Genomic DNA, 25,224 nt, shown 5'->3' on the forward strand with positions numbered 1-25,224 from the left:
TCAAATAGTTTAACCTAGATCGGAATCCAACTCTTTCATCAAATCAGTCTTCGAAATTTCGTATGAAACTCCAATAGTTCATGGGATTACCATCAAACTTTATAACATCTCTCTTTGGAAGGTCTAAAGCTCTAGATATCATTGTTATCCAGTCTTTTCCAGGAGGAATATCAACCGCAGGTGAGGCAAATGTAGACTTATACATCATCTTGTCAGCCATAGCTTGATTGTAATGTTCTCTTCCTTTTTGACGTAACTGTTCTAACTCAATTTCTCTTTCTGTCTGAGCCAAGCGTATTTTGGCTAACTCTAACTCTAACAAGGGATCCATTCGACAGCTATTTCCTCCAAACTGATCATCATTATGAGTTTCCGAATAGTGGGGAGACAATTCAGGAATCTGATCCGTTTTATGATTCTCCATCGACATTTAACAGTATTCAATGTGTGAATTTTTGATAAGATACTGGTCGAAACTACGTAGGATTTATTTTGTCCTGCAGATATACTACTAATACTGGAAACGCGATACTGGCGATCCCAGAGTCTATGTGAAAGCTATAGTCAGAACAAGGACAACTTCGCTTTAAACTTAATCTGTTTCTAAACATAAAAACAATTAGATTAGTACAATAATTAAAGAATTACAGTCATCAAGTGAAACGCACAAACATACAGACCAGAATTGCGTGTCTTATTAAATGAATAAAATTTATGAGTCACACTAATATAATAGGATAATAATGTCTTTCAATTGGTAGGTCACATGCAACAGGGATAGTTTACAGACACATCAGACCAGATTGACGTGGTGGGAGCTTAAGCAACGATTCGATTGGTTAGTTATGGACATAACTAACAAAAACATCTTGTTCAATTATCCCACATAATCATATGTAGAGAGTAGATCACAAAAATTAATGAATTTGAATTACACACATTGAGATACCATCTTGTCAAAGCATAGACAATGTGAATTTGCTATTTTTAACTATTGTTGATACTAACGGTACAAGTTAGAGGATTAATAAAAACAGTAATAAGATAACATTATGTCCTGTGGTTGTTGAATGATCAACAAACTACTGATTAGTTGAGGTCATCAAAACAGAGAAATTTCTACTCATACGATCACTGATTATAATTACGCTAAAATGTTAAACCATGGAGGTGTTAGTATGCACTGATTTGAAAGAGAAAACAATGTCTTCATTTCTCTGGTCATACTATTATTAAGGTGAGATATGTTAGGGTGATAAACTGAAGAATTCACTAATAATTTTATCATTTAACTCAACTTAGTGAATCGATGCGTTTGGTGACTTTGCGGTACATCACGCGCATATTTACAGCCTTCATTCGGAATAGGAGTCATCTACAGGAAGCTCACTGCTGAAATCAGGTACTACGATTGTATAATGGAAGGATTAACCCACTCTTCTCTTCTCGGATTCACTCGTATTCTCACTCTAAGGGACTTCAATCTCCCTAAAGTCAATTTCGTTGAAAATACGTACGTTGGTGGTGAAAACTCTGCTGAAATTTGGTTCTTCAAGCTCATTGAGGATGTGGGATTATTCGAAAACGTGAAGTCGGCAACTCGTTGGAGAAACAGTCAGACGCCGTTACGATTAGACTGTGTACTTACAAATGGATAATTCCCAGTCGTTGAACGCTCAATCCTGGCTCCCCTGGGTAAAAATGATCATGCCGTCATAGCCTTCACTTTTCTCAGCAAAACTGAGCTCAGATATCCCACAACAACAGGCGCTGGAATTTCAAAAGGTTGAATGTATCAGCATTACAGGACTATCTACAGCAGGTGAGTTGGAATGTTTACCCTGAAGTGAAAGTGGATGCTCATTGGTATTTTTTACCACACACACTCTCATGTGCTACCATGCATTCAGTCCATGAAACGGTCCCCAAAAGCTACAAGCAACCTACAATCGTCAAGAATCGCACTTTTCGTTTGCTGAGCCGCAAAAGGCCTTTTTGGGCTACATACAGACGAACTGATAAAGTCGGCGCGTGTAGGCGATACAAACATATTAACAACATATGCACATAGGCAATAAGAGAAGACATGCTTCAGTACCAGATCAAGCTTATCGATAAATTTGTCTCTAATTCGAGCACCTTTTCTTCAACAATCCGAAACTGTAGTTTCTCAAGTGCGGGATCCTAACGGTCCAACCAATAACGACGGGGATGCCACTAACCTTTTGGCTGAACAATACTCTCGGACATTTCAACCGACTCACATCAACTATACTGACGAAAGCTTCACATGCATCTGTACAGGACTTTCCGAAGTGAACCTAGGCGCCAACCAGGTGTTCCGTGAAATGCAGCATCTAAGAAAAGACACTTCTCCTGGTCAGGATATGGCTCATTCTGCTATACTGGGGGAAGCAGCTTCAACGTTTTCAACACCGCTTAGCGTGATGTTCTCACGCTTGTTAAATCGAGGCAAACTACCGGAAATTTGGAAGCTGGCTCACATCACACCAATTTTCAAAGGAGGTCGACGCAGTGAACCCTCAAGCTACCGACCGGTGGCCCTTCTCTGAATACCTTCTAAAATTGTAGGTTCCCTGATATGCGATGGCATACACGAGTGCGTAGTATCCTCACACTTCTCATCCCAACAGCATGGTTTCGGGAATGGTCATTCCCGTATGATCAACCTGATGACTGCGGTGGACGGACGGACAAGCATCTTCGATCGTAAGGGAAGGTTCACGCCATTTAACTTGATTTCTCAAAAGCTTTTGATAGGTTCAATCATATATGTCTTATCAATAAGTTCACACTATTGGGTATCAAACCACCTCTAATTGACTAGCACACATCATATCTAAAAATTTGATATTTTAAGGTCAGGGTTAAATTCACTTTCCCTCAGGCTATAGAATGTCCTAGTGGGATCACACAGGGCTCATCACTAGGATCTCTTCTCTTCTTGATTTATATAAATGATCTTCCACAACAAGTATCGTCTCACTTATAGGCTTTTGCTGATGATGTGAAACTTTGGAAAGAGATACGAAACCAAGGGGATATACTGCCACTTCAGGAGGATCTGACTGAACTTCAAAGTTGGGAAGACGACAACGGACTTGCCTTTAACACTTCAAAGTGTAAAGTAGTCCATCTGCGACAGGTTTCAGACTATAGTTACAACTTAGGTAGCTCCTCCCCAGAAGTTTCCCAAGTCGAAAAAGATTTAGGAGTTTTGGCGCCCTACTACCTGGAGTCGTATGCAAACTGTGACAAAAACGCCTCTCAAGCAAACCTTGCACTGGTAACATTGAAGCGTATTTTTGGACAGTTTGACGGTAGAACCTTCCACATAATCTTCAAAAGTTTTATTCGTCCCCATTTAGACTATTTCAACATAGTATTTCCTCCCTCCCTCCAGAAGGATAAGGACACTCTGGAACGTATCCAACGTCGAGCCACGAAATCAGTTCGATGACTCAAATTTAAACCTTATGAAGAGCGCCTCCAATCACTTAACCTTTACCCGTTAGAGTATAGGCGTCTTAGAGGTGACCTTCTTATGACTTACAGTATCCTTAACACTTCTAGTCATTCCCTTAAACATTTTCTTAAGCTTAGTAACAACACTAATCTAAGAGGTAACACCCAGAAATTGGAGACCCAACATAGCAGAACAGACTGAAGACACAACTTCTACTCCGTTAGAGTTGTCAAATGCTGGAATTCGCTGCCTACTGAGCTAGCCCAAGCGACTTTCCAGGAGTCCTTTAAGAGGGAACTTGACTTATTCTTAAGGATTAAGGATAACTTATTATGATTTACCAATTTCTTTTTTCCCTCTACTATCGTTAATATACCTAGGCTCCTGACTGGAGGTATTGGTGATCCACTGCTATTAGACACGGAAGCTCGTTAAGCGAAAGCTTCTATCCCTTCTACAACCATTTGAATCGTTTGAACCACTTCCCACTTTACTGCCCGGCACTTTTGGAAAATGACCAAAAAGTCAAGGGATGACCTCCTGAGCTTTCTCAAGGCTGTTGGGTAATCTATTCCTGTTTTTGTTTATTTCTACCAGCAAAAACTATGAATCAAGAACTTTTCTTGAGAAGGACAATGAATTCTCATCAGTAGTTAGTGATTTGGTGTTTGAACTGGGAAAATCTCACGATGTCTCTTCGAATGTTTATCCACTTACAGGTTACAGGTTCATTTTTCTTATGCGATAAATTCCAGATGAGTATGAATATACCAATTTCGCAAGCGGCTTGGAAAAGTTTCTGATATCTTATGGTGAGTTGGAATTAATCGTAAATTAGACAATATACTAACATTCAGACAAGAACAATAAAGAATCTAGTAAATTTTTTTAAGGTTCCACTCATAAAATGTCTCAATGCCTTAGCTTCCGAACGCTACGACCAGGTATTCATTTACCAACATAGGCATCATAAAAACCAAGGTGCTTGGAAAACCCTGTCAATTTAATGTGATTTGGTGGTCATTGCTTAGTATTCATTAAGCCACTCTTAGTTTTCAGGGCTATCTAAACAGTATTTCACTAAGAAAGGGCTATTGGTGGTTTTGTGACATCACTTCATAAACCTGAAATTTTGAATGTGTAACTCTTTTCTAAAAAAATACAGTTTTATTTATTCGACTCAAGTGGTGTTCCTCAGAGTTGCCCTCTATCTGACATTTTATTCAACCCGGTCATATGTGTCCTGGAAACCAATTAGCAATAATATATAAGAAGGGATTGAAATCATCCTGTGATAACCAGAGAGGGATTAGTTTAACTAATACAGCATCCAAAGTACTAGCCTCAATAATTATCCGATGCCTAAGAAAGACTAGCGAGCTGCAGATACGAGGGAAACAGACTGACTTCAGACCCGGTTGTGGCTGTATTGACTACATATTCACTACTCGTCAGATTTTAGAACACAGGCATGTTTACGGGCGTCCGATAACGATTGTTTTTCTTGACTTTAGTCTTCAGTCTTCAGTAATAAGGATAGTAGGTTGATGAACCTGTGTTAATCCTGACAGATTTCCTTCCAGTGAAGGTCCAGCTTCTTTTTGAAAATGTTCACTGATGGTGCTGATACCACTTGTTCTGGTAAAGCGTTCCAGTCATTGACCACTCGATGAGAAAAACGGGACCCCACCTTTAGTTTATTAGATCGCGGTTTCAGAACCTTCTTGCTATGACCCCGGAGATTATTAGTGCTGGAGGGAGCAAAAAGATAAGACATATTAACACCCAGATCATAATTAAATATACGAAATGCCAGTATAAGGTCACCTCGCGTCCTACGATAAGATAAGGGGAAAAGATTTAGACGTTTTAAACGCTCATCGTAAGGGAGTTTAGAAAGACCCTTTACTAATTTTGTCCCTACACGCTGAACACGCTCAAGCGATTTAGTATCCTTTATCAGACAAGGGCTAGCTGCTTGGATACAGTATTCTAAGTTTGGCCTTACATAGTTGGGATATAAAATTCGAAACATATCCTCGTCGAAGCATTTAAATGCTCTGCGAAGCGACCATAGCGCGCGATAGCCTTTGGAAGCAACCGCATTGCAGTGCGTAGTAGTTTTTAAGTCGTGACTTATAATTACTCCTAAGTCTTTGTGCTCATGAACGCGTGGCAGAGATGTACCATTAATGGTATAGTGGTAACTAATATCGTGCCCGATGTGCATGAACACGCTCTTCCTAGAATTAACTTCCAGGCCCCAATCATGAGCCCACCTAACTAATTCGTCTAAATCTGCTTGTAGATAACAACGATCAGTCTAATTTCTTATTGTTCTCCAGATTTTAACATCATCCGCAAACAATAACGTCGACGACTTAAGTAATAAAGGTAGTTCATTAATATACAGAAGGAAAAGTAAAGGGCCTAAGATGGTGCCTTGGGGTACACCACTTTTGACCGGTTTCCATTCGGATAGAGTTCCATTGACCCTCACTCTCTGTCTGCGGTCACATAAGAAGCTTCCTATCCATTCCTGTATAGCACCTGTTATACCAAAGCTCGAGAGCTTTTGCATAAGACCTAAGTGTGAAACCTTGTCAAACGCTTTGCTAAAATCTATAAATATCACGTCGACAGACTGGCCGTTGTCTAGGGCAGCTGTCCAATCCTCTCTCGCAATGAGTATGTTAGTCAAGCATGAATGCTTGTTACGAAACCCATGTTGCTCGGGAGTTAACAGATTGTACGAATCTATGTGGCTCAGTAGCTTAGCCCGAATTAATTTTTCAAGTAACTTAACTACTATACTGGTCAGGCTAACAGGCCGGTAGTTAGATACTATCCGTCTCTGACCATCCTTAAATATAGGACTAACTATGGCGTCTTTCCAGTCTCTAGGTAGTTGAGCCTGTGAAAGGGACATGTTGAAGAGCATCGTGAGCGGTCTTGAGATAATGTCCGCAAGCGACGACAGCAAACGTGGGTGTAACCCATCGGGGCCCGGTATCTTGCAAGGTTTTAGGTTAGTTATCAAAGGAAGAACTATATCCTCTGTCACGTGCAAAGGTCCTATGGCTGGTATCTCATTGTCAACGGGACAAGTAGTTGTAACACTACACGTAGAGTAGACTTCACTGAAATAGTTAGCAAATAACTCCGCTTTCGCCAGATCAGATTCAGCCAATAAAGCTGAATTTTCGCTTAACAGTAATGAGGGGATACCATCACTACGTTTCGTCCGCCTTTTAACGTACGAAAACAGTCGCTTCGGACAGGTACGGCTATCGTATGCCAACTGTCGTTCGTAAGCCGTGCGGGATTTAGCTATGGTCTTTTTACATATATTCCGGATTTTTTTATATTCGCACTTAAATGATGCCTGACCTGTTGACAAGAATAAGTCCCAGAAGTGTTTCCTACGCTTCAACAGCTTCCGGGTTTCCTTATTAATCCATGGAGGGCAATATGATAACTTACGTGCTGACCATGGGATAAACGGTTGAGTTACGGATTCGAACGTAGACTTAAACCTATTCCATGCATCATCAATCGATCCATCAGCATCGACCGACCAGTCAATTGAGATAGCATAGTCCCTGATTGTCGGAATATTAGCTCTCCAGATATTAGGACGGGGTGGAGCTGATGCAAATTCTATACCATGTATCCGGAACTTAAAGGAAAGTACGACATGGTCACTATCCACCAGTGGGGGAAGATGTTGAATGTCAACGATATCTTCACAGTGGTGTGTGAGGACAAGGTCTATCAATGACGGATTATGTTCCAAGTCTATATGCGTCGGCTTAACGATACATTGTACAAGTGCACATTGAATAATTGATGACAGAAAGACGCTATCGAAACCCCCACCTGGAGCTGTGAGCTCTATCCAGTTTATATGGGGTGCATTGAAGTCTCCAACGATGAGACAACATTCTGCTTTACTCCAAGAACAGACGTGTTTTAGGATAAAGTCGTCAGCGAGACAACACGGACTACGAAATATTCCTCCTATCGTCACTAACCCGTTTCTAGACCTAATTGTACAACATACTACCTCACACGTACCACTTACATGCGCCTCCGATATGATCGAGTTAATGCGGAAGTGGTCCCTAATATATAATATTATGCCTCCTCCCCTGCGACTTCTAACTCTATCACTTCTGACACAGATGTAGCCTGAAATGACTGGAGAACAGTCTATATCTACAGTGAGCCAAGTTTCGGTGATAACAATTATATCCGGATTTAAGTCGTCTACCATCAAACTTAGTTCAGACATCTTATTCCGAAGACTACGAGCATTCGTATAACACACATTTAAGGTGTTTTTGGAGACATGCGTTCTACCCACACAGGTCTCGGAAGCATTGGCTTCCAAGACCTGACTACCCTAAAACCCTTAATCGTAAGGTTCGCTTCACCGTTTAGCCTTCGAGTTTTTAACTCTGTTAGGGCATTCTTCCACTTGATCCGATCCTCAAATAGCCAGTCAGGTCGAATACGAATGTTTGAGTCCCGAATTTTGCGTGCGTTATTCAGTACTTCGTTCCTTTCCTCAAAATTACCGAGTACTAATTTAAGGATCCTTCTCTGTTGGGTTTCGCCTCCAACATACTTACCAAGTCTGATGACTTTCGAGATATGTACCCCTGGGACCTCCTCTGGCAGTATATTTCTGATGAGAGATCCCTCTAACTGCAGGTCGTGGGCATGTCTCTTAACGGGATCGGTGTCTTTCGATTCTTCCAAGTTCCAGATGATTACACTAGGCACCTGTTTAACTTCCTTAAACGTCGTGTTCACGGCCTTTGACCGCGATGTCAGATCCTGCCGGTTAGTTACCGGCTTCTTGCTATTAGCTTTCTTTATAACAGTGTCATGTGGGTCAAGCGAGTTACTCCCAACAACATTTGGTGAAGTTAGACTATTTCCATCCACAACAGTATTAAATATTTCCTTACATTTGGACTTGAGCGGAGTTGCCTGATGCTCAGGACGTGAGTCCAACGATGACTTACCGACTATACGCGCGCTTTCTTTGGGTATTTTTCCGTCTCTTTTGCGTTTCCGCGTAATCCATTTGCCACTATTCTCAACATCCAGATTGGAACTATTCTGGACGATAGTGGTTCTAGCCGGGTCCTCAGTCGCTGCTAAAGCGACTGGTCCCTCAGTACTTAATGGCATGGCTTTCATTGGTTGTATCGGAGTACAAATTTTTGCTTCATGTTGCGAAATCGGGTGTCTGGTACCTGCCATGGCAGCATTTACGACACTGATACAATCTTCATTATCAGTATCTATGTTGCCGGCACGGCCTACTTCGACCTTTTTAGCTAACGCTAGAAGGCTGATGGCTTCCTGAATGAGTAATGTCTTGCTTGAGCAACAAAACATACAGAGCCAATGAGAATTTGGTTTCGAGCACCTTTTATAGGCAGCAGGGCTTAAGCGGGTGCACATTTTATGAAACCACTTCTTACAATCGTCACATTGCATCCCTTCTTCCACGGGGAATAAGCAATATGGCTGTCCACATTTGTGTACAGAGCCGACCATCTTAGAATAAAACAAAATGATGGGCAAGGTAGATATGTAAGATAAATCACAACCTTATCAAATAAACAAGCCTCAGTCGACCAAGAATGCTTTGATGCAGTAAATACACAAAAGCAGAATCAAAACACACAAATACAATGTCACGTTAACTGAAATAAATTCAATTAAAGTGTAAACGGTAGTTTTGATACGTAATTTACGATCACAACAGTGAATTAAACTCAAGTCAAGAAAATTTGATTCTGTAGACCGAGAGGTTCTGTGGCAGTCTCTGGCATTGGAAGATGTACCACAGAAGTACCTTGTGAGGGCTCTTTACTCGAACACCACTGGTCGAGTCAGAGCTTATGGTGAACTGTCCACCATTTCCATTTATGTTCAACTTCATTATAGACATACCGCTGGAATAAATTTTCTTGTTGACTGAATTTTCGGGAACCGATCTACCAGGATATTCATTTATCGACTTAGAATACGCAGATGACATAGTCCTGTTTGGTGAAGACGCTGATGAGAAGCTTTGGTAGCAGCAAACATTAGTACCAGGATGTTTGGGATGCGTTTCTTCCTGTGAATACAAATTGTTGCTTCAGGACTGGCCTATATCAACTTCTAAATTATGTATAGGTAGTGAATTAATCAACTCCGCCTGTAGCTCTTCTAGAGTTACTGCCGGTCCCAAGCCCGGGTAAAGGAGGAGGGTTGGTGAGTAAGTAAGTAAGTGAATTAATCGGATTCATCGACAACCTTACTTATGTCGGAAGTATAGTGACATTTATATCTAGTGATTTTTTGTTACAACAAATTAAAGATCACATAATTTTCCTAGTTGTCACACTTTATATGTAACCATACTTATATTCGATATCTATTGTTCTTCTGTGTCAATGGTAAAGAAACGAATACTTTTGTTTGGTTATATGTAACTCTGCTTCACTACCGCGATTCTTAAAATATAAACGTTGTATCCGCCGTCTATTCTTCTGCTTTAACGGCCACGGCCTTTGATTGAAGATTATAATAGTATTATAACGTCCTTTTAGGCCATTCCACACTACGTTGGAGCTTTGGTCCGGATCATTACTGAATAATACTACCGGATCTAGTCTTCTTCATTTTGTTGTTGGTGCCATCACGTGCAGAGGAACCTTTGTTAACCGAGTGAACTTATTTGTGGTTGTTATCTCAGAAAGCAGCTTACAAGTAACATACATTTCATAACACTGTTACCATTTTGTTTGCTTGATATACCTTTTTATAATTTAACTGTTTGTAGTGTTAATTCTTTTGGTATATTGTTGGTAACTTTGCGTATTGTTATATTTTAACTAAGCTCTTTCTCTGAGGTCCAGCACAGAAGTCAGATCAACCCTAACGGGTTGGTTTCTGACGAGATTTCTACACGAATTCAAATAAATCAATTGGCTTTTCCAGCTATAGCTAAGTCATCCGTCCTACTATTCGCCGATGACATCTAGATTTGGAGACCGATATATAGTATGTCAGACAGAATAGTTTTACAGGAAGATCTTAACTGATTTGTGGCATGGGTGAATGGGTGGTCACTGGAAGTAAACCCTAATAAAAATGTTGTGATGCAATTAAATAACTACGATGATTCGTATCACTACACAATATGTGGACTAGTGTTGCCCGAAGTAAGAAACTATAAAGATTTAGGAGTCATACTAAGTAATGATCTCAAAACAACCAGTCACTGTAAGGCTGCTGCTGCAAAAGGCTATAGGGTATTATGGTCTATTCGTAGATCTTTCCGGTATCTAGATGGGGAAATGTTTAGATTATTATACCCAACTTTCGTACGGCCACATTTGGAATATGTGATTCAAGCAGAGAGTCCTTGTTTCAAATATGAGGCGGATATGTTGGAACTAGTCCAACGCCGCGGGACAAAAATGGTAAAAGGCCTATCTAGCCTATCTTATGAAGACAGACTGAGACACCTCAACTTATTTCCGTTATCTTACCAGCGAGTACGGGGTGATCTAATATTGGCATATCGTATCCTGAACGATGACCATGTTACTAACATGTCCTATCTTTTCCTCCCGTCTAGGGCTGATCATTTGAGAGGACATTCAAAGAAAGTCCAAAAACCGAGGTCGAATCGTCCACGTCTGGAGTTTCGTTTCTCGCACCGAGTAGTGAATTACTGGAATTCTCTACCAAAACACGTAATATCAGCACCTTCTGTTGATATATTCAAGACGAGATTGGACCTCCACAGTATAACAAACTGCAAGGATTAAAATAGGTCACTAGACCTCCCATCCTTATTACTGAAGACTGAAGACAAATTATATCACCTATGATGAATACTGAATATCCGTCTATCAATTAAAAGACGAGTATACTGCACAGCAGTTCTTTCTGTTCTACTAAACGGCTGCAAAACGTAACCATTAAGGGTAGGGGATGCTCGTAATTTACTAGCATTTGAGCACAAATGTCTTGGAAATATTGCTCGCATCTTCTGGGATCACCGGGTGATTAATAGTGAGTTTAGACGCTAGGTATTAGGGAATGGTGGTGAGCCAGTTGGTGAGGCTGTGAATATACATCAACTCAGATGGTTGGGCCACATATTACATATGTCCAACCATTGACTACCACAATGCACAATGCTGACTAGTGCTGGAAACGGATGGAAGAAATTTAGGGACGACCAATTCAAAACGCGGCATCAGTCTTTGAACCCACTAACTTCTGGTCTGAGCCATGTTGGTAGATGCAGACTACTTGGTTGGGGTCCGTAACCAATGGTTGGAGACTCCGGATGACAAAACCCACAATCGACTTGTTATAACTTGTAACCGAGTGGATGAGCTGTTCATGTGTAACGTTGTCATACCGCCAATCAGGGAGCAGAGATTTATCGATCGGACCAATGACACACGAAACCCGTACGAACAGTCTAGAGTACTTGTCGGTATTGCTTTCTGCCTGGTCCAGCCAGTTAAGTCCAGAACACCAATAACAGCCTCTGTGGTATGAATCATTATATTTCAAACATACTGAGTTTATATACCAATCAAACTGACCACATCGTACCATAAAATAGAAAATAACATTTGTATAAGACTCAGCCAAAAGTGGCTGTGAATACGGTAGGCAGTAATTAATAGATTGGGGATAACTGAAAAACGGTAAATTGTATAGTAATAGTTCATAGGTCAAAACAAAGCTTATAATAAGAGGAACGCGAAAATGAATAGTTTTGTTAGTTGACCATTATACAATAAAAAAGCACGCATAGTATTGGTTCATAAATAGATCCTAAAGTTACCATTCATTATCCTTATCATGGCATAACACGATCGCGATCAGTAAGTTACAACGTAGAACTTCGTACATACCTACGTCAGTTCGAGTTGCCATACCACATCAGCACACGGATGCAGTTGTCGATTAAAATCCCATAGTGGGAGAAGTAGTAAGAGTATGAGCAGTCATTGGAAACATTAGGGGTTGAAGATGTTATTCAAGGAGTATAATGCAGTGAAATAAATTTGGAAAGAGAAAAAAGATAGAGACATGAAGAATTCAGAAGATTAGGATTTGGGAGATCATAAAGAGTGGATGCACCTTCGCCATTGCAAACGATTTCGAGCCATATCATTCTAGGTCTCTAACCATCGATTGCTATCATCTCGCGCATCTCAACCAGCTAGTTTACACCTACCAGCATGTCTCAGTCCAATTGTTAGTGACTTCATGGATTTGTACCACGTTTTGGTCTGGCCGCCCCTAGCTTTCTTCCAACCTACTCCTACACCATGGAACATTGCACATCGGGGCAGTCGGTGGTTGGGCATACGTAACACATGTCCCAGCCATCTCAACTGATGAAGTTTCACCACTTTATCAATCGATTTGCTTTCCTTACCTAGTACCTGTTTTCTAACAACGTCGATTGCGATGGCCTAGGTTTATACACTCTTAGTCTCCCCTTAAACCGTGAGATTCAAATTACTTTGTAACTTTCTTTCTGTAAACTAGTTTTCTCCCTGTATCATCTTCACATGCCCTTTTTTTATATATATTACTGCCATTGAAATAAGTGCTATTGTGAGTTTGGTGTTCATCTTCTTGTGCTAATGTGTGGTCACTTGGACTGATGCATATATGTGTCTGTGTTATATCCCCCGGTGAATTACCAATGGTAACTTTTAGGTCTATTTATGGATCAATGTAATATGCCTATTTCCTATTGTACAATTATTACGTAACTGAACTATTCATATTCGTATTTCTCTTATCATTAGCTTTATTTTGACCTTGACTTATTATCATACGATTCTTGAGTTATAATCAGTTTATCGATTACTTGGTTTGTATAAAAACCCAGTGTGTTTGTAAATAATGATTCATATTGCCGAGGCTGTTATTTGTGTTTTGGACTTAACTGGTTGGGCTAGGCAGAGCGCAAGACCGGTTAGCACTCTAGTTTGCTCGTACGGGTTTCGTGTCACTGTTCCAATCGACAATTCGCTGCTCCCTGTTAGGCGGTCTTATTGCGTCACACATCAACTAGTCGTCCACTCGTCCACAAGATATAACAGTCTGGTCCTATGTTGTAGCTGAATGACTGACTGCACCTTGCTGAGAACATTTATGATATGACTAACAATTACTCCAAGTCTTGTAAATTGATTTTAAACCTAGTAGTTAACTTCTTATGTTTTCAATACTTAGTTATAGTAATAGCAAATCGAGTGTTCTTTTGCTTATGTGCTCGTATTATTTATGATACACAATATGTACTGCTACAGAGGCTGCTGCCATACTAGCTGTGTTCACTTTTATTTATTATTTTTTTAAGCACATAAATATTGGTACAGAGGGGCACCAGATATACATGCACCGCAAAAATCTCATTTGATTTGTGTGAGGGCTGTGATACTGCCCAGGTACCCGAACTGAAGCAGGTGGTTTTCTTAGGGGACCACACCCGGAGCCTTTGACCTAAAAATCTGGTCCACAAGGCGTTGGAGCATCGTGAGGAGATGCAGTCTCATGGTAGCTGGTGACTAATGATTGATTCATACGCCATTTGTTCCCTCAGGATACTGGAGCCCATGTGTACCATTGGTTTGGAATCAGGATTTTCCAACACTCCTAGGTGGACCCTCTGTGTCCACCAACCCAGTTAAAGCGCCGGACATTCGCTTTTCGTCCTCTCAATTCCGTAAACAACACTCGTGGCACGAGAAGGTAGTGAGTAGGACTTTCCTGGCAGAGGCTATATACGCGTGGCCATGTGAGAGCATTTGGAGAGGGTGAGCGGCCTCTCCACAGTCTCGACCGTATCAGGGCATTTGGGGGGTAATAAATTGGAAATATCTTCAGAATAATAAATCGTACAGTAATAGTCAGTAGATCAAATAAAAGCCCATAATAAAAGGAATATGAATATACATATAATGCTGTTATATAGCGGTTACTATTAACTTATTCTCCGTCCAGATATAACGCAAACCCCAAAACACATAAAGTCCATATGTAACCGATCTCTTAGATTTTGTGGTCATACTGTCATGTTGATATGACCATCAATGATGATTCATTTTCAGATTTCCCTAAAAAATATCTCAGTAAATATACTTGGGAAATCTAAAACACATCTCTCCTAAGACAGTGCTGATCACTCTTTTTTATTTCTGAAAATTATCTCATGGAACACCACATAGTGAAGTAACTATACCATCAACGCACACTGTCAAATGATATAAGTCGATTTGTTAAAATATATGCAACCACAACTACCTAGAAAACCTAGTCATCAACGAAAATCGATTAGTTGGAATCTGTAATTCATCATTGAAGTAGTTGAGTGTACTAGCCCTTTGAATTATGTTGGAATCCCCGTTAAGCCTAATGAATGGATGACTAGTATAATTTCTGGATATAGTTTACGCGGCTCTTACTAACCTGTAGTTAAATGGCAATATTGGTTTCCCTATTTAGAAGATTCAAATCATGCTCTAGTTCGAACACATTTGTCTGCATCTTACTGGACGTCAAAAAGCTACGACAAGAAAACTCCTTAGAGTTTAACCTAATCAGTTAGGACGTTAAAAATATATTCCAGATACAACTGGAAAAGATGTTCAACCATGATAGTGATATCCATCTTGAGATAGCTTGACATGATATCCAAAAACTGTAGAAACAGCAGTGATTTCTCCCGGTAACTTAAACAAAAGGTTAGGAAAAGTCAGGTGATTTCAGAGGAATCTGATGCGGAATCAACTGTTAATAAACATCTGTATCTTCTGGATGGTGGCCTTTGTTGTTCTCCAGGTTTCCGCCCCATACAGTAGAACTGTTTTGACATTTGTATTGAAAATCTGACTTTGGTGTTGGTTGACAATTGTTTCGAGTTCCAGATGTTCTTCCATTGTAGATATGCTGCTCTCGCTTTGCCGATCCGCATATTCACATCTGCATCAGATCCACCGAGTTCATCGATGATGCTGCCCAGATATATAAAGATTTTCACATACTCCAAAGCTTCTCCGTCAAGCGTAATTCGATTAGTGCATGCTGTATTGTATTGGAGAGTCTTGCTTTTCCCTTTGTTTATATTGAGATTTACTGCTGCTGAGGCGGCTTCTACACTGGTCATCTTATCTTGCATTTGTTGTTCAGTGTGTGATAGAACAGCCAGATCATCTGCGAAGTCTAAATCGTCCAACTGAATCATAGCTGACCACTGTATCCCGTGCTTCCCTCCAGATGTTGGCGTCTTCATGACTCAATCGATCACCAGGAGAAAGAGAAAAGGTGAGAGTAAACAACCTTAATGCCGAAGAAGCTTCCATAGTGTTGTCCTGTCCACGCTATCAAATGCTTTCTCGTAGTCAACGAAGTTGATGTAGAGTAATGAATTCCATTCAATTGATTGTTCCACAATGATCCGTAGAGTTGCGATTTCGTCATTACACAACCGAACCTTACGGAATCCAGCCTGTTGGTCTCGAAGTTGGGGGTCCACGGAGTTCCTCATTCTGTTGAACAATACCCTGTTGAAGACGTTTCCTGGTATTGAGAGAATAGTGATGCCCCTGTAGTTATCGCACTTGCTGAGATCGTTTTTTTAGCGAACATTCATTTGACCTGTCATTCTTGGGAAAAAACCTTCAAATACACCATTGGAATTATTTTTGTAAATCAGTGTTTCTAACGCTGACGCATACAACCGTTAATTGTGATACTTTACTTTACCATAGTCGCTAATGCTTTTTTTCCACCAACTGAGAATGGTACTGATTTATCATATATTTTTGGTTATTTTTTTGTCTATTTTATAGGTCCCTGATCGAGGTGGTAGAGCATGGGAATTGGAGCCTCCTCCACCTGAAATGCCTGCTTTTAAACAACGTCAACCAGATAGGGGTGGTGGTACACAGAGAGGTAGTCGTGGTGGTGGTGGCGACGGTCATTATGGCGGTCGTGGGGGTTTTCAGGGTGGTAATAGTGGTAAGCGTTCAATTACTCTGCTGTATACATAGTTTATTTAAATTCTGTTTATCTATTGGCGTAAGCTTTTTATTGACTTTTAATGGAGTGTTATTTTTAATTGATTTATTCTATAGGATATTGCTGAAAAACAGTAATAGTAGTATTACAAGTTTATTCAACAATTTACGGTCTGTAATCTATAGTCTATTGAATTAGATTACTTATCCTACATTCTAGTATAAACATAGTAACATATCATATGCACTCTTGAATAAGTGTTCATCTACTGCAACTATTGAACAGTTAAAAAGAAAAACTAAGTACACGTAGACAGTTGTTAATCAGTAGTTAAACATGCCGATATATATATATATATATGACGTTGGATGAAGAGTGTGATTTTCATGAAGACATCTAAGATGAAGTTAAACAAGTGAGGTGAATTCGCAAGTCGAACAGTAGGATCCTATTTGTTGGCTCTCATGTTCAAATTTCACTGAATCCATTTTGATCCAACTAGTTGGACAGTACAACAAACAAATCTCACACAAGATTATTTTGAAATGAAGTACATCAACTCGTGGTTAGTAAATGTACTACAGGAATAAAATTTGTAAGCAGATTGTTTCAGTAACAGAATTTATCTAGACAATTATTTGATGATTAGGAAGCACTAAACAATTGTCCCGTTCCAGTATGAAACTCTTTGTGTAATTGAAATTTAAACACTTCAAGCCTTAAAGTGGTCAAGTTGACTGCCTAATTTGAACCAGTTTCTCATGTAGATTGTTCTCAAATACCACATTGTTTATGGAACTCCTATAACAACCAATTCAAATTATTTGTATGTACCAGTTCCTTTGCAAATCACTGTTGTGCTGAGACTTGTTTGTTCTACACTCCCTTATCATTCTGTTCTTTTAAAAATGATATTTCTATTGTCTACAAAACTTTCCCGAAAGCCCTGGTACGGCTGAGATTGGGGAGAATCCGCTCTCCTCGAAATGCTCTCACATGGTCACGCGTATATAGCCTCTACCAGGGAAGTCCTACTCACTGCCTTCTCTCAGTGAGGGTGTTGTTTACGAAATTGAGAGGACGGAAAGCGAATGTCCAGCGCTATAACCAGGTTAGTGGACACGGAAAGTTCACCTAGAGGACTTGGAAAACCCTGATTCCAAACCAATGGTGCACCTGGGCTCCAGTATCCTGAGGGAACAAATGGCGTATGAATCAATCGTTGGTCACCGGCTACAACTGGACTGCATCACCTCACGATGCTCTACTGCCTTGTGGATCAGACCTTTACGTCAAAGGCTCCGGGTATGGTCCCCTAAGAAAACCACCTGTTTCGGTTTGGGCACCTGGGCAGTATCACAGCCCTCACACAAATCAAATGAGATTTGTGCAGCGCATATATGTCTGGTTCTCTCTTGTACCAATATTTATGTGTTTGAATAAATAAATTAATAAATCGCCTTTTAACTGATATTATCAAGATCTCCACACAGTAAATATTATCCATCCTAATCCTCATGAACATTTGTATTCAATCATTTGTGAACACTTACATCATAGTCAGAATGTATTTGAAGGATCGATGATCATTGCTAAAATAGCTATGGACAGTTTACTTAAAAACAATTAAATTGTCGTCGTTTGTTCAAACTGCAGCTAACCAACTATGATTACACAAACAAATTCGGCGCCACTCAATAAATTACTGAGAATGTTTTGTTTTTTCACTGAACTAAAGAAAGTGTGATTATCAATTGTAAGGATTTGTATTTCCCATTAATAATCATCAGGAGTGAATTTGACTGGTTCCTTTTGAACGGCTGCTTCGGTATTTGCCCATTTCCGCTAGTTGATCATACTTTAAGATAATGATTAGTAAGGAGTTAAGTTCAGAATGCGCAAACCAAACACATGTGTGACAACAAAAATATTTGTAGCTCAGGACGAAACTGTTGGTGTTGTAATCTCTGGGGTGGGTGGATTAGTTGTGGAGCTTCCATTGTTGTTCTCAAATACATCATCAGACCGTATTTCACGAAAGATAGCAAAATCAGGTTTCAATATTATCCGACCAGAATGGAATGAGTTTAAAGATGGTGGACGTAAAAGTAATAATCCTCAACGATTTGGGTGCCTGTTCTATTATTATCAAAATAAAATGTATAAATGGACGAAAAACATCCAAGAATACAAAAATGTCACATATGTAAAAGTGAAAAATGATGTATAATGTTAAAACAAAAAGCAGACCCGCAGTTCATCGTCTGGTGTAGCAGATCAAATCGGGCTCACCACTGAAGATGTCACGAGTATCATGGAGTTTGACAACGCATTTACTCGTAGCACTTTTATAATCGAAGTATACCAGCTTATCAAATCAGCGGTCAGGACTGAATAAGTTCGGAGATATATTTGGAAGGTTGTCGACGTGCTAAGAATTCTTCGATCTAAGCTGGCTAGTAGTTACAAGGGATGTATAGCACAGCGTATCCACTAGCGTCCTGGTGTGATGCGTGATTGGGTGCCTTCAGAAAGGGTGTTTTCAGTAAAAGTTATGAGATCAGCATCAATACTGAAGACTCGCAGAACTATTTATTTTATGGATTTATATACCACTACATGCGTCTACAATTTCTCTACAATCGACTAATAACTTGGTTTTTGACCTGAAGTTTGGTCGTCTGTTATCTGTGGCCGTGTGATCGTTGCTTGTATGTTTGTTCTAGTTGTTTACCTATCAAACCTTACAATCGCTAATCCTTCTTTGCGTTGGTTGACAGATTTGGTCGATTTCTATATGTTTATTGGTTGGTACTTTATCATAGTGATAGGCTCCTAAAAACTCTCTGGCTGATTTCATGTTTCCTCTGTTCAATATTTCAACGTCCACACAGTCGAACTCATGTTCACAGTTGTCTGTATGTGTTGACACGAGAGAAGAGACGTCCTGTGGTTTTACAGCTAACTGGTGATATGTAGACTTAGACGAAGAGGGTGTCCATTATTCCTTTCATGATGTTTGCCTCAGTGTTTTCGAATCGTCCTGTAATTGATCTTTGGCTTGTTTTCGTTCGTTATTGTAACCTTTGGTTTGCATAATATTGTCAGCTTATGGGCTGCACTTATTCCCAGTATACACCTCTGAGGAGTCTGATATTAGGACGAAACAGGTGTCCATTACTCCCTGGTTTTCAGTTGCACCTCATATACTGTTGGTCAGTGTCAAATACTATTTACAAACTAAACTGATATCTATAAGGTTTCAAACGAACCAACTTGTCTTTTTACTTAAAATGATTTGAGGTGAATAACATCCGTAAAGAAATAATAAGTGGATTTTTTCTTGTGACTCTTCTCTATCGCCACATGACTCAAACATTCTGTGAATCTGTAGAGATTATTGAGTAAATGTAAGCAATAAATTTATCGATTTTGTAAGTGAATCTTTCAGAGGCACTCAGTAAATTAATAATTAATCCTAAAGAAAAATGAATGAATCAAAACGAAACTTCACCATCAAATCCTAATCCATATTGTTCAGTGTATATATACATATGTATAGATAGTGATTTAGGTAAATGCTTCTGTCTGTGACGACAATAAAAGCTTTTCAATGAAACTATCCAGTTCGGGGAATATATGACCACTAGAAACACCAAGTAGTTTTATACACTGGGAAAAAGATTTAGTACACATCGCATCATTTAAGCGAACCAAATCCATCAGCAAAATGTATGCTAAACATACATTTGTTAATTACGTCGAATGCTTAAGTTGTTGCTTTTAATTCCTTATACACAACAAGGTTATAGTTGTGATGGATCTTGGAATGGTGGAAGATGTGTTGTTGGCAGCAATATCAGTAGCAGAGGAGTTGGTGGTGGTTATGCTCAAATGTATGGTCAGACGACGCCATACATGAGCAATGGAAGAGGTGTAGCATTGGGTGATGGTTATGTGACTGATCCGTATCAAATGGCTTCAATCAACCAACAAATGGGTGGTATGATGTTATTTGAGCCTGGCTTATCTTCTGCTTCACATCAAGATTTTGTCTTTCAAGTAAGGGATTGTAACATTGTTGCTATTATTATATTGACCCCCTATCCACAATAATACTGTGATGGTTTCAGATCGAAATAAATGGTGACTTTAGTGTCCAGAGGAAACGATTGGTTTATAACCAACAGGTGTGACATTCGAATCCCCAACTTTTATCTACTTTAGTTTGGACAAATGGGTGGTATAATTAGTCTTTATAAACGCAGATGGTATGTGACTGAAAGTAGACTGCAAAGAGCTGCATTATTTGTGTTGCCATCGATCGACCAAATATATCATAATTTCGTGCTTATAAATGTTGTATATTCCCAATTTGAAGCACATGAACTTGGTGTGAGTGTGACTAGTCACAAAATTTAACTAGCAGACCATGTGACATTTAATTAAGTTGTTGTGTACCACTATCATACAGAGCACTACGTGAACCCATCAGTGTTTTCTAGTACGATTTTCCATGGAAGGTTTTCACAGTCGATTTTGTGTTCTGGTTGTCGATAAGGAGGTGTTTATCGAAAGTTAAATCAAATGACTTTGGACTAACCGTTACGTAATAACAGTTGGATAAAATTGTGAGCAAATCCATGATATCATTTTGCTTGGTATTCGTCATCAATGTACATCTAGATTACCGAAGGAGCCGAGACTCTCCACAGGATTACAACCCACATCAATGCAGATAAATGAAATCCACAAAATAAACGTCAACAAAGATTATGTAATAGGCAGTCTTAGTAGTATTGATCACCGTACAACAAACTAAATGTTGATTTGTAAAGAATCAGTTCGAAGTTTCAGAATTACGGAATGTCAATAAGGTTCAGGATGTACAGAAACGATAACCTCTATCCTACTGAGACCACTTGTGAGCTATAGAGTACGACTATCGCGCTTAACTGATACAGGATACCTACACCTCATAACACCGTTCAAACCAAATGTCTGTGATTTCGAAAATCAACGCCGCGTTTTCATTTGGCCACTACGGGTCTTTCGCTAAATTCCTCTTGTGTTAATCATCACTATTACACGTCGCACTAGGCAGTGACTAACGTTGAGTAACAACTTGTCCTGAGTTGGACTACGGTTTGTAAATAAATCCTCTTCGAATGCAAATCAACTGTCAAAGACGTGATTTGAATGACAACATAGACTCGTTTATTGGGTCGTCTCGAAGTCAATAAACGTTTGTCTGTAGCCTCGATCAAGGGATTACACTAGGATATAAACTGTGAATTTTGTTAGTAATGTATTGGACATACAGTGAAATAAGTGTTTAAACTAGTTGGGTTTTTCCTGGGGTACCAATCAAGAATATTTTTGTTGGTTTAGTTTACTGTTTAACTGTTCTGTTATTTCAAACATACAAATCTTTATTCGTTGACTGGTGAAACAGTATCTGAGTATTGTAGTGTTAAATTATGTTTTCTCATTCGTCAACTCATGTCAGTTGGTACTTGAATGTCACGCAGAAAAAAACTAGAGGATCAATTGGGTTTTGTGGCTTGTGCAGAGTTCCCTAACTGCATTTGAAGCTGTAATATATTGGTTTTAAGTTTCCACTCTCAACCGCCTTGTCAATAGGTTTCAATCCTGATTAACTTATCAGAGATTCGGCTGCTAGGTCGTCATAGCATTTCATCAGTGATTAGATTAGCTCCTAAATAACATACAATTGCCAAACTGGTCAAATTTAAATTTGCGCATTCGCAATTACCTAGATAAAGACATCCACTTCTCTGTGACACACCATAGCAACTTTGTATCTTGATAATAAGAATTGCTTTGTTTGTAATATTAGTATCAATCATTGGAGGTGACACCATTTTCGCAAAGCGTCAAAAATACACAACTGTCTTTCTAAACGTAGAACTAGTTTCCTGAGCATACCGAACGACAACTTCAACTATCGACATCGTTTTGCATCTACAAAAAGGCAAACTGGGGTTCATAATACAATGTCTATTTTACTCATTGTTAGTGAGTCTTTTAATTGGTGCATTTACCGTTAATGATGATAATCTATTATACTTAAGCGTCATTTCGTTGGATTTTGTCATTTAACTATTTTATATTGTACATAACAATGCACTTCATTTGAAGACGCACATTATAAAGCTATTTCCGTCACTCTGTCACTGGGGTTTGATGTGAGTAGTAACTGCATATTACACAGATACGCAAAAGGTTTTGTTTAATAAGGTGACAACACTGAATAATGTGTTTGGTATATTTTACAACACAGCTCACCTTAAGTTATAACGAAACATATAGCGTATTGCGATAGGACTACACGAAATTCTATCGATTGACCAATTTCAGATATCCTAGTTCGACCCCAATACTGTTCCCCAACTCCAATAAATCAGAACACAGCCGTTAAATGAGAATTGTTTATGGGTTCAGCAGCAGAACAAAAATGGTTTACAGACAAGGCATATTTATACAGTTAAGATGACTATTAACAGTAACCAATGGAAAGGAAGGACATGTAAAGGTTATAAATAGGACAACTGAAAATTGACCAATAGGAAAACGACACGTGAAAGTCATAGTTCGGACAACTGTAAATAATGGCCAATAGGAAATAACATGCGAATTATGTGAAGAGTCTAAAAACATACCACTTTACATTCGAGATAATTTTTGGGATATTCCTATGAATATCCTAACACCTTACTACGTATTTTTATTTTGGGCTGAATTCAAAGCAGAGAGGACTTTAGTAACGACAATATAAAACAATATCAACTTTTGTAACTACTTACTACCAACATCGGTTTTCTAAATCTTTCCATCTGCTCGACTTTCGAAACTGGTTGTGTCGACAATCAGTGTTGGTGAGCGATAGGATCAAGAAAACGATCGATCACATCAAGGTTATCGCTTCTGGTCCCCCTCTTTCAAATTATAATTTGTGCTTCAGTTTTCCCACATGTCATTCTTTTTCCCTCAATGCTATCTTACTGTGTTGTTTAGTAGTATGCCATCTCCAAAAAATGAGAAAAACTGCATGAATACGTATAATATTAAAGCTCAATTGACAGCATTTACACGGACCTGTATTTGTGTAGCACCAGTTGCTATAAAAGTGTGGTACTAGTTGTTGTAGTTAAATGTTTTTGATTGATGGTGATAGTTGGAAACTTTGCCAGATAATATATTTAATCTCTACCCGTTTTCATTTTAGCCTACAAAGGGTCCAGTCGTTGGTGATTTTAATTACGGAAGAGGTCAACGCGGTGGGCGTAGCAGTCGCGGAAGACCTTATTAGTAATGATACTATTATTACCTTGTCTTTTGTTGATAAATATCACTCTTTACTTTCATCATTATGAATTTTGTTTCAGCTGGTTTAAACGTTTCTTTCTTTCCTTGTCATATATGTACAATGTTCTGTCTGTCCATACTGAATAAAAACGAATATTATTACTTAATGGATAAACAAAAGTTGTTTTCTGTCAAATTATTGACTATTGGTAGTTGTCCAATGAAAGTTTGCGGATCAATACAGTTTCAGCAAAATGTGGTGGTCTATTTTAACTGATAAATCGAATAGTCTCAATGTACTTCCCACTGTATGATGTTGTTTTCTCGTAACCAGAACTTTTTCATCTCCTGTGTGCAAAGTGTCACTGAGAATATTACAAACTTTTCAGAGAACTCGAATATCGACCAGTGGAGGTTTGGAAATGGATCAATGGCCTAATGGTCAAATCCCTTGACAGTCACTTATTCGATGACGCAAGTTAAAACTCCACTGTGTCTCCGGTTTAAGCAGATGGCTGATATCCCCAGCCGTTACACAAAAATTGTTTACGAGTATATGCTTTGTCGAATAGTACTATTGGTAACGAGTCATATTATGTTTCTTTACCTAAAGTAGTGCGACTGGACTATCCATTTTATAGATAACTGTCTAGTAGAAGTAGCAGTACCCGTGTTTTGAAACTACCTGCATAAAGTATGGCATCCAGAACGAATTCAAACTAGTAATAGGTATTGTTTGCCAAAGCTCTATTCTCTGACACATTTATGTATGTAAAGGAATCTAGCGTTAGAATGAAGCATATATTCGAATTGTTTATTTATAAGTCAAAATTATGTTATCTTCAGTTGATTACTTGGTACCAGTATTGATATTTTGTTTATAATCTTTGTTTTTCAATAAATACGCTGCTAAATACTCAATTGGCTTCTGTGGTCTATAAAAAACTTAGTATATTGCCGTTAGATTACCTTTCTTTACACAGTTGCGTTAGGCCATGAATAAGTACTGGCACAACTAATCTCTAGAAGTAAGTACGTATTGGTAAAGACTGAAGTTCAGCTGACGTGGTTTCTAACCGAATATCAGATTTCACATAGCTTATAGTACTGCTAAGACTTTGAATAAAATGTTCAATGTGGATCTGTTCGTTCGGCATTTTTGTTGAATGGGACGAAACTTTGGATTTTCTATACTGGTATTATGAATTGTATTTTAGTTGCGTTTAGTTTTGAACAGTTAGACCAGATGACGATAAAATTATCTGCAAAAAAGCGTAAGAAAAACAAGTATATTCCTTTAAAAGAATGGTTAATTGTGAATCCCTAGAGCT

The 25,224-nt window shown here is 39.0% G+C and overlaps 2 protein-coding genes across 3 annotated transcripts in view; one reads left to right on the forward strand and one right to left on the reverse strand.

Annotated features, from left to right (window-relative positions):
• The window catches only part of Smp_026450.2, a gene marked incomplete at both ends in the record, with an annotated part of 105,682 nt that extends 81,713 nt beyond the window's left edge, over window positions 1–23,969 (forward strand). Inside the window, 4 exons of one of the 2 annotated variants that reach the window (XM_018790214.1) lie at window positions 15,568–15,868; window positions 16,396–16,564; window positions 20,370–20,626; window positions 23,814–23,969. In XM_018790214.1, the coding sequence (XP_018655580.1) occupies window positions 16,447–16,564; window positions 20,370–20,626; window positions 23,814–23,897 (459 nt within the window). Of the gene's footprint in view, window positions 1–15,567; window positions 15,869–16,395; window positions 16,565–20,369; window positions 20,681–23,813 lie in introns of those variants that run through there. The other variant, XM_018790210.1, reaches the window with a different exon arrangement.
• Window positions 44–424, reverse strand: Smp_167840 (hypothetical protein; the record flags this gene model as incomplete). The annotated part of the gene is made up of 1 exon (XM_018790213.1): window positions 44–424. One exon carries the CDS (start codon window positions 422–424, stop codon window positions 44–46), a length of 381 nt encoding a protein of 126 aa, XP_018655579.1.
• Window positions 23,970–25,224: the final 1,255 nt, after the last annotated feature.

The sequence above is a fragment of the Schistosoma mansoni genome, chromosome W, assembly GCF_000237925.1.
Source record: "Schistosoma mansoni strain Puerto Rico chromosome W, complete genome".
Taxonomy (NCBI): domain Eukaryota; kingdom Metazoa; phylum Platyhelminthes; class Trematoda; order Strigeidida; family Schistosomatidae; genus Schistosoma; species Schistosoma mansoni.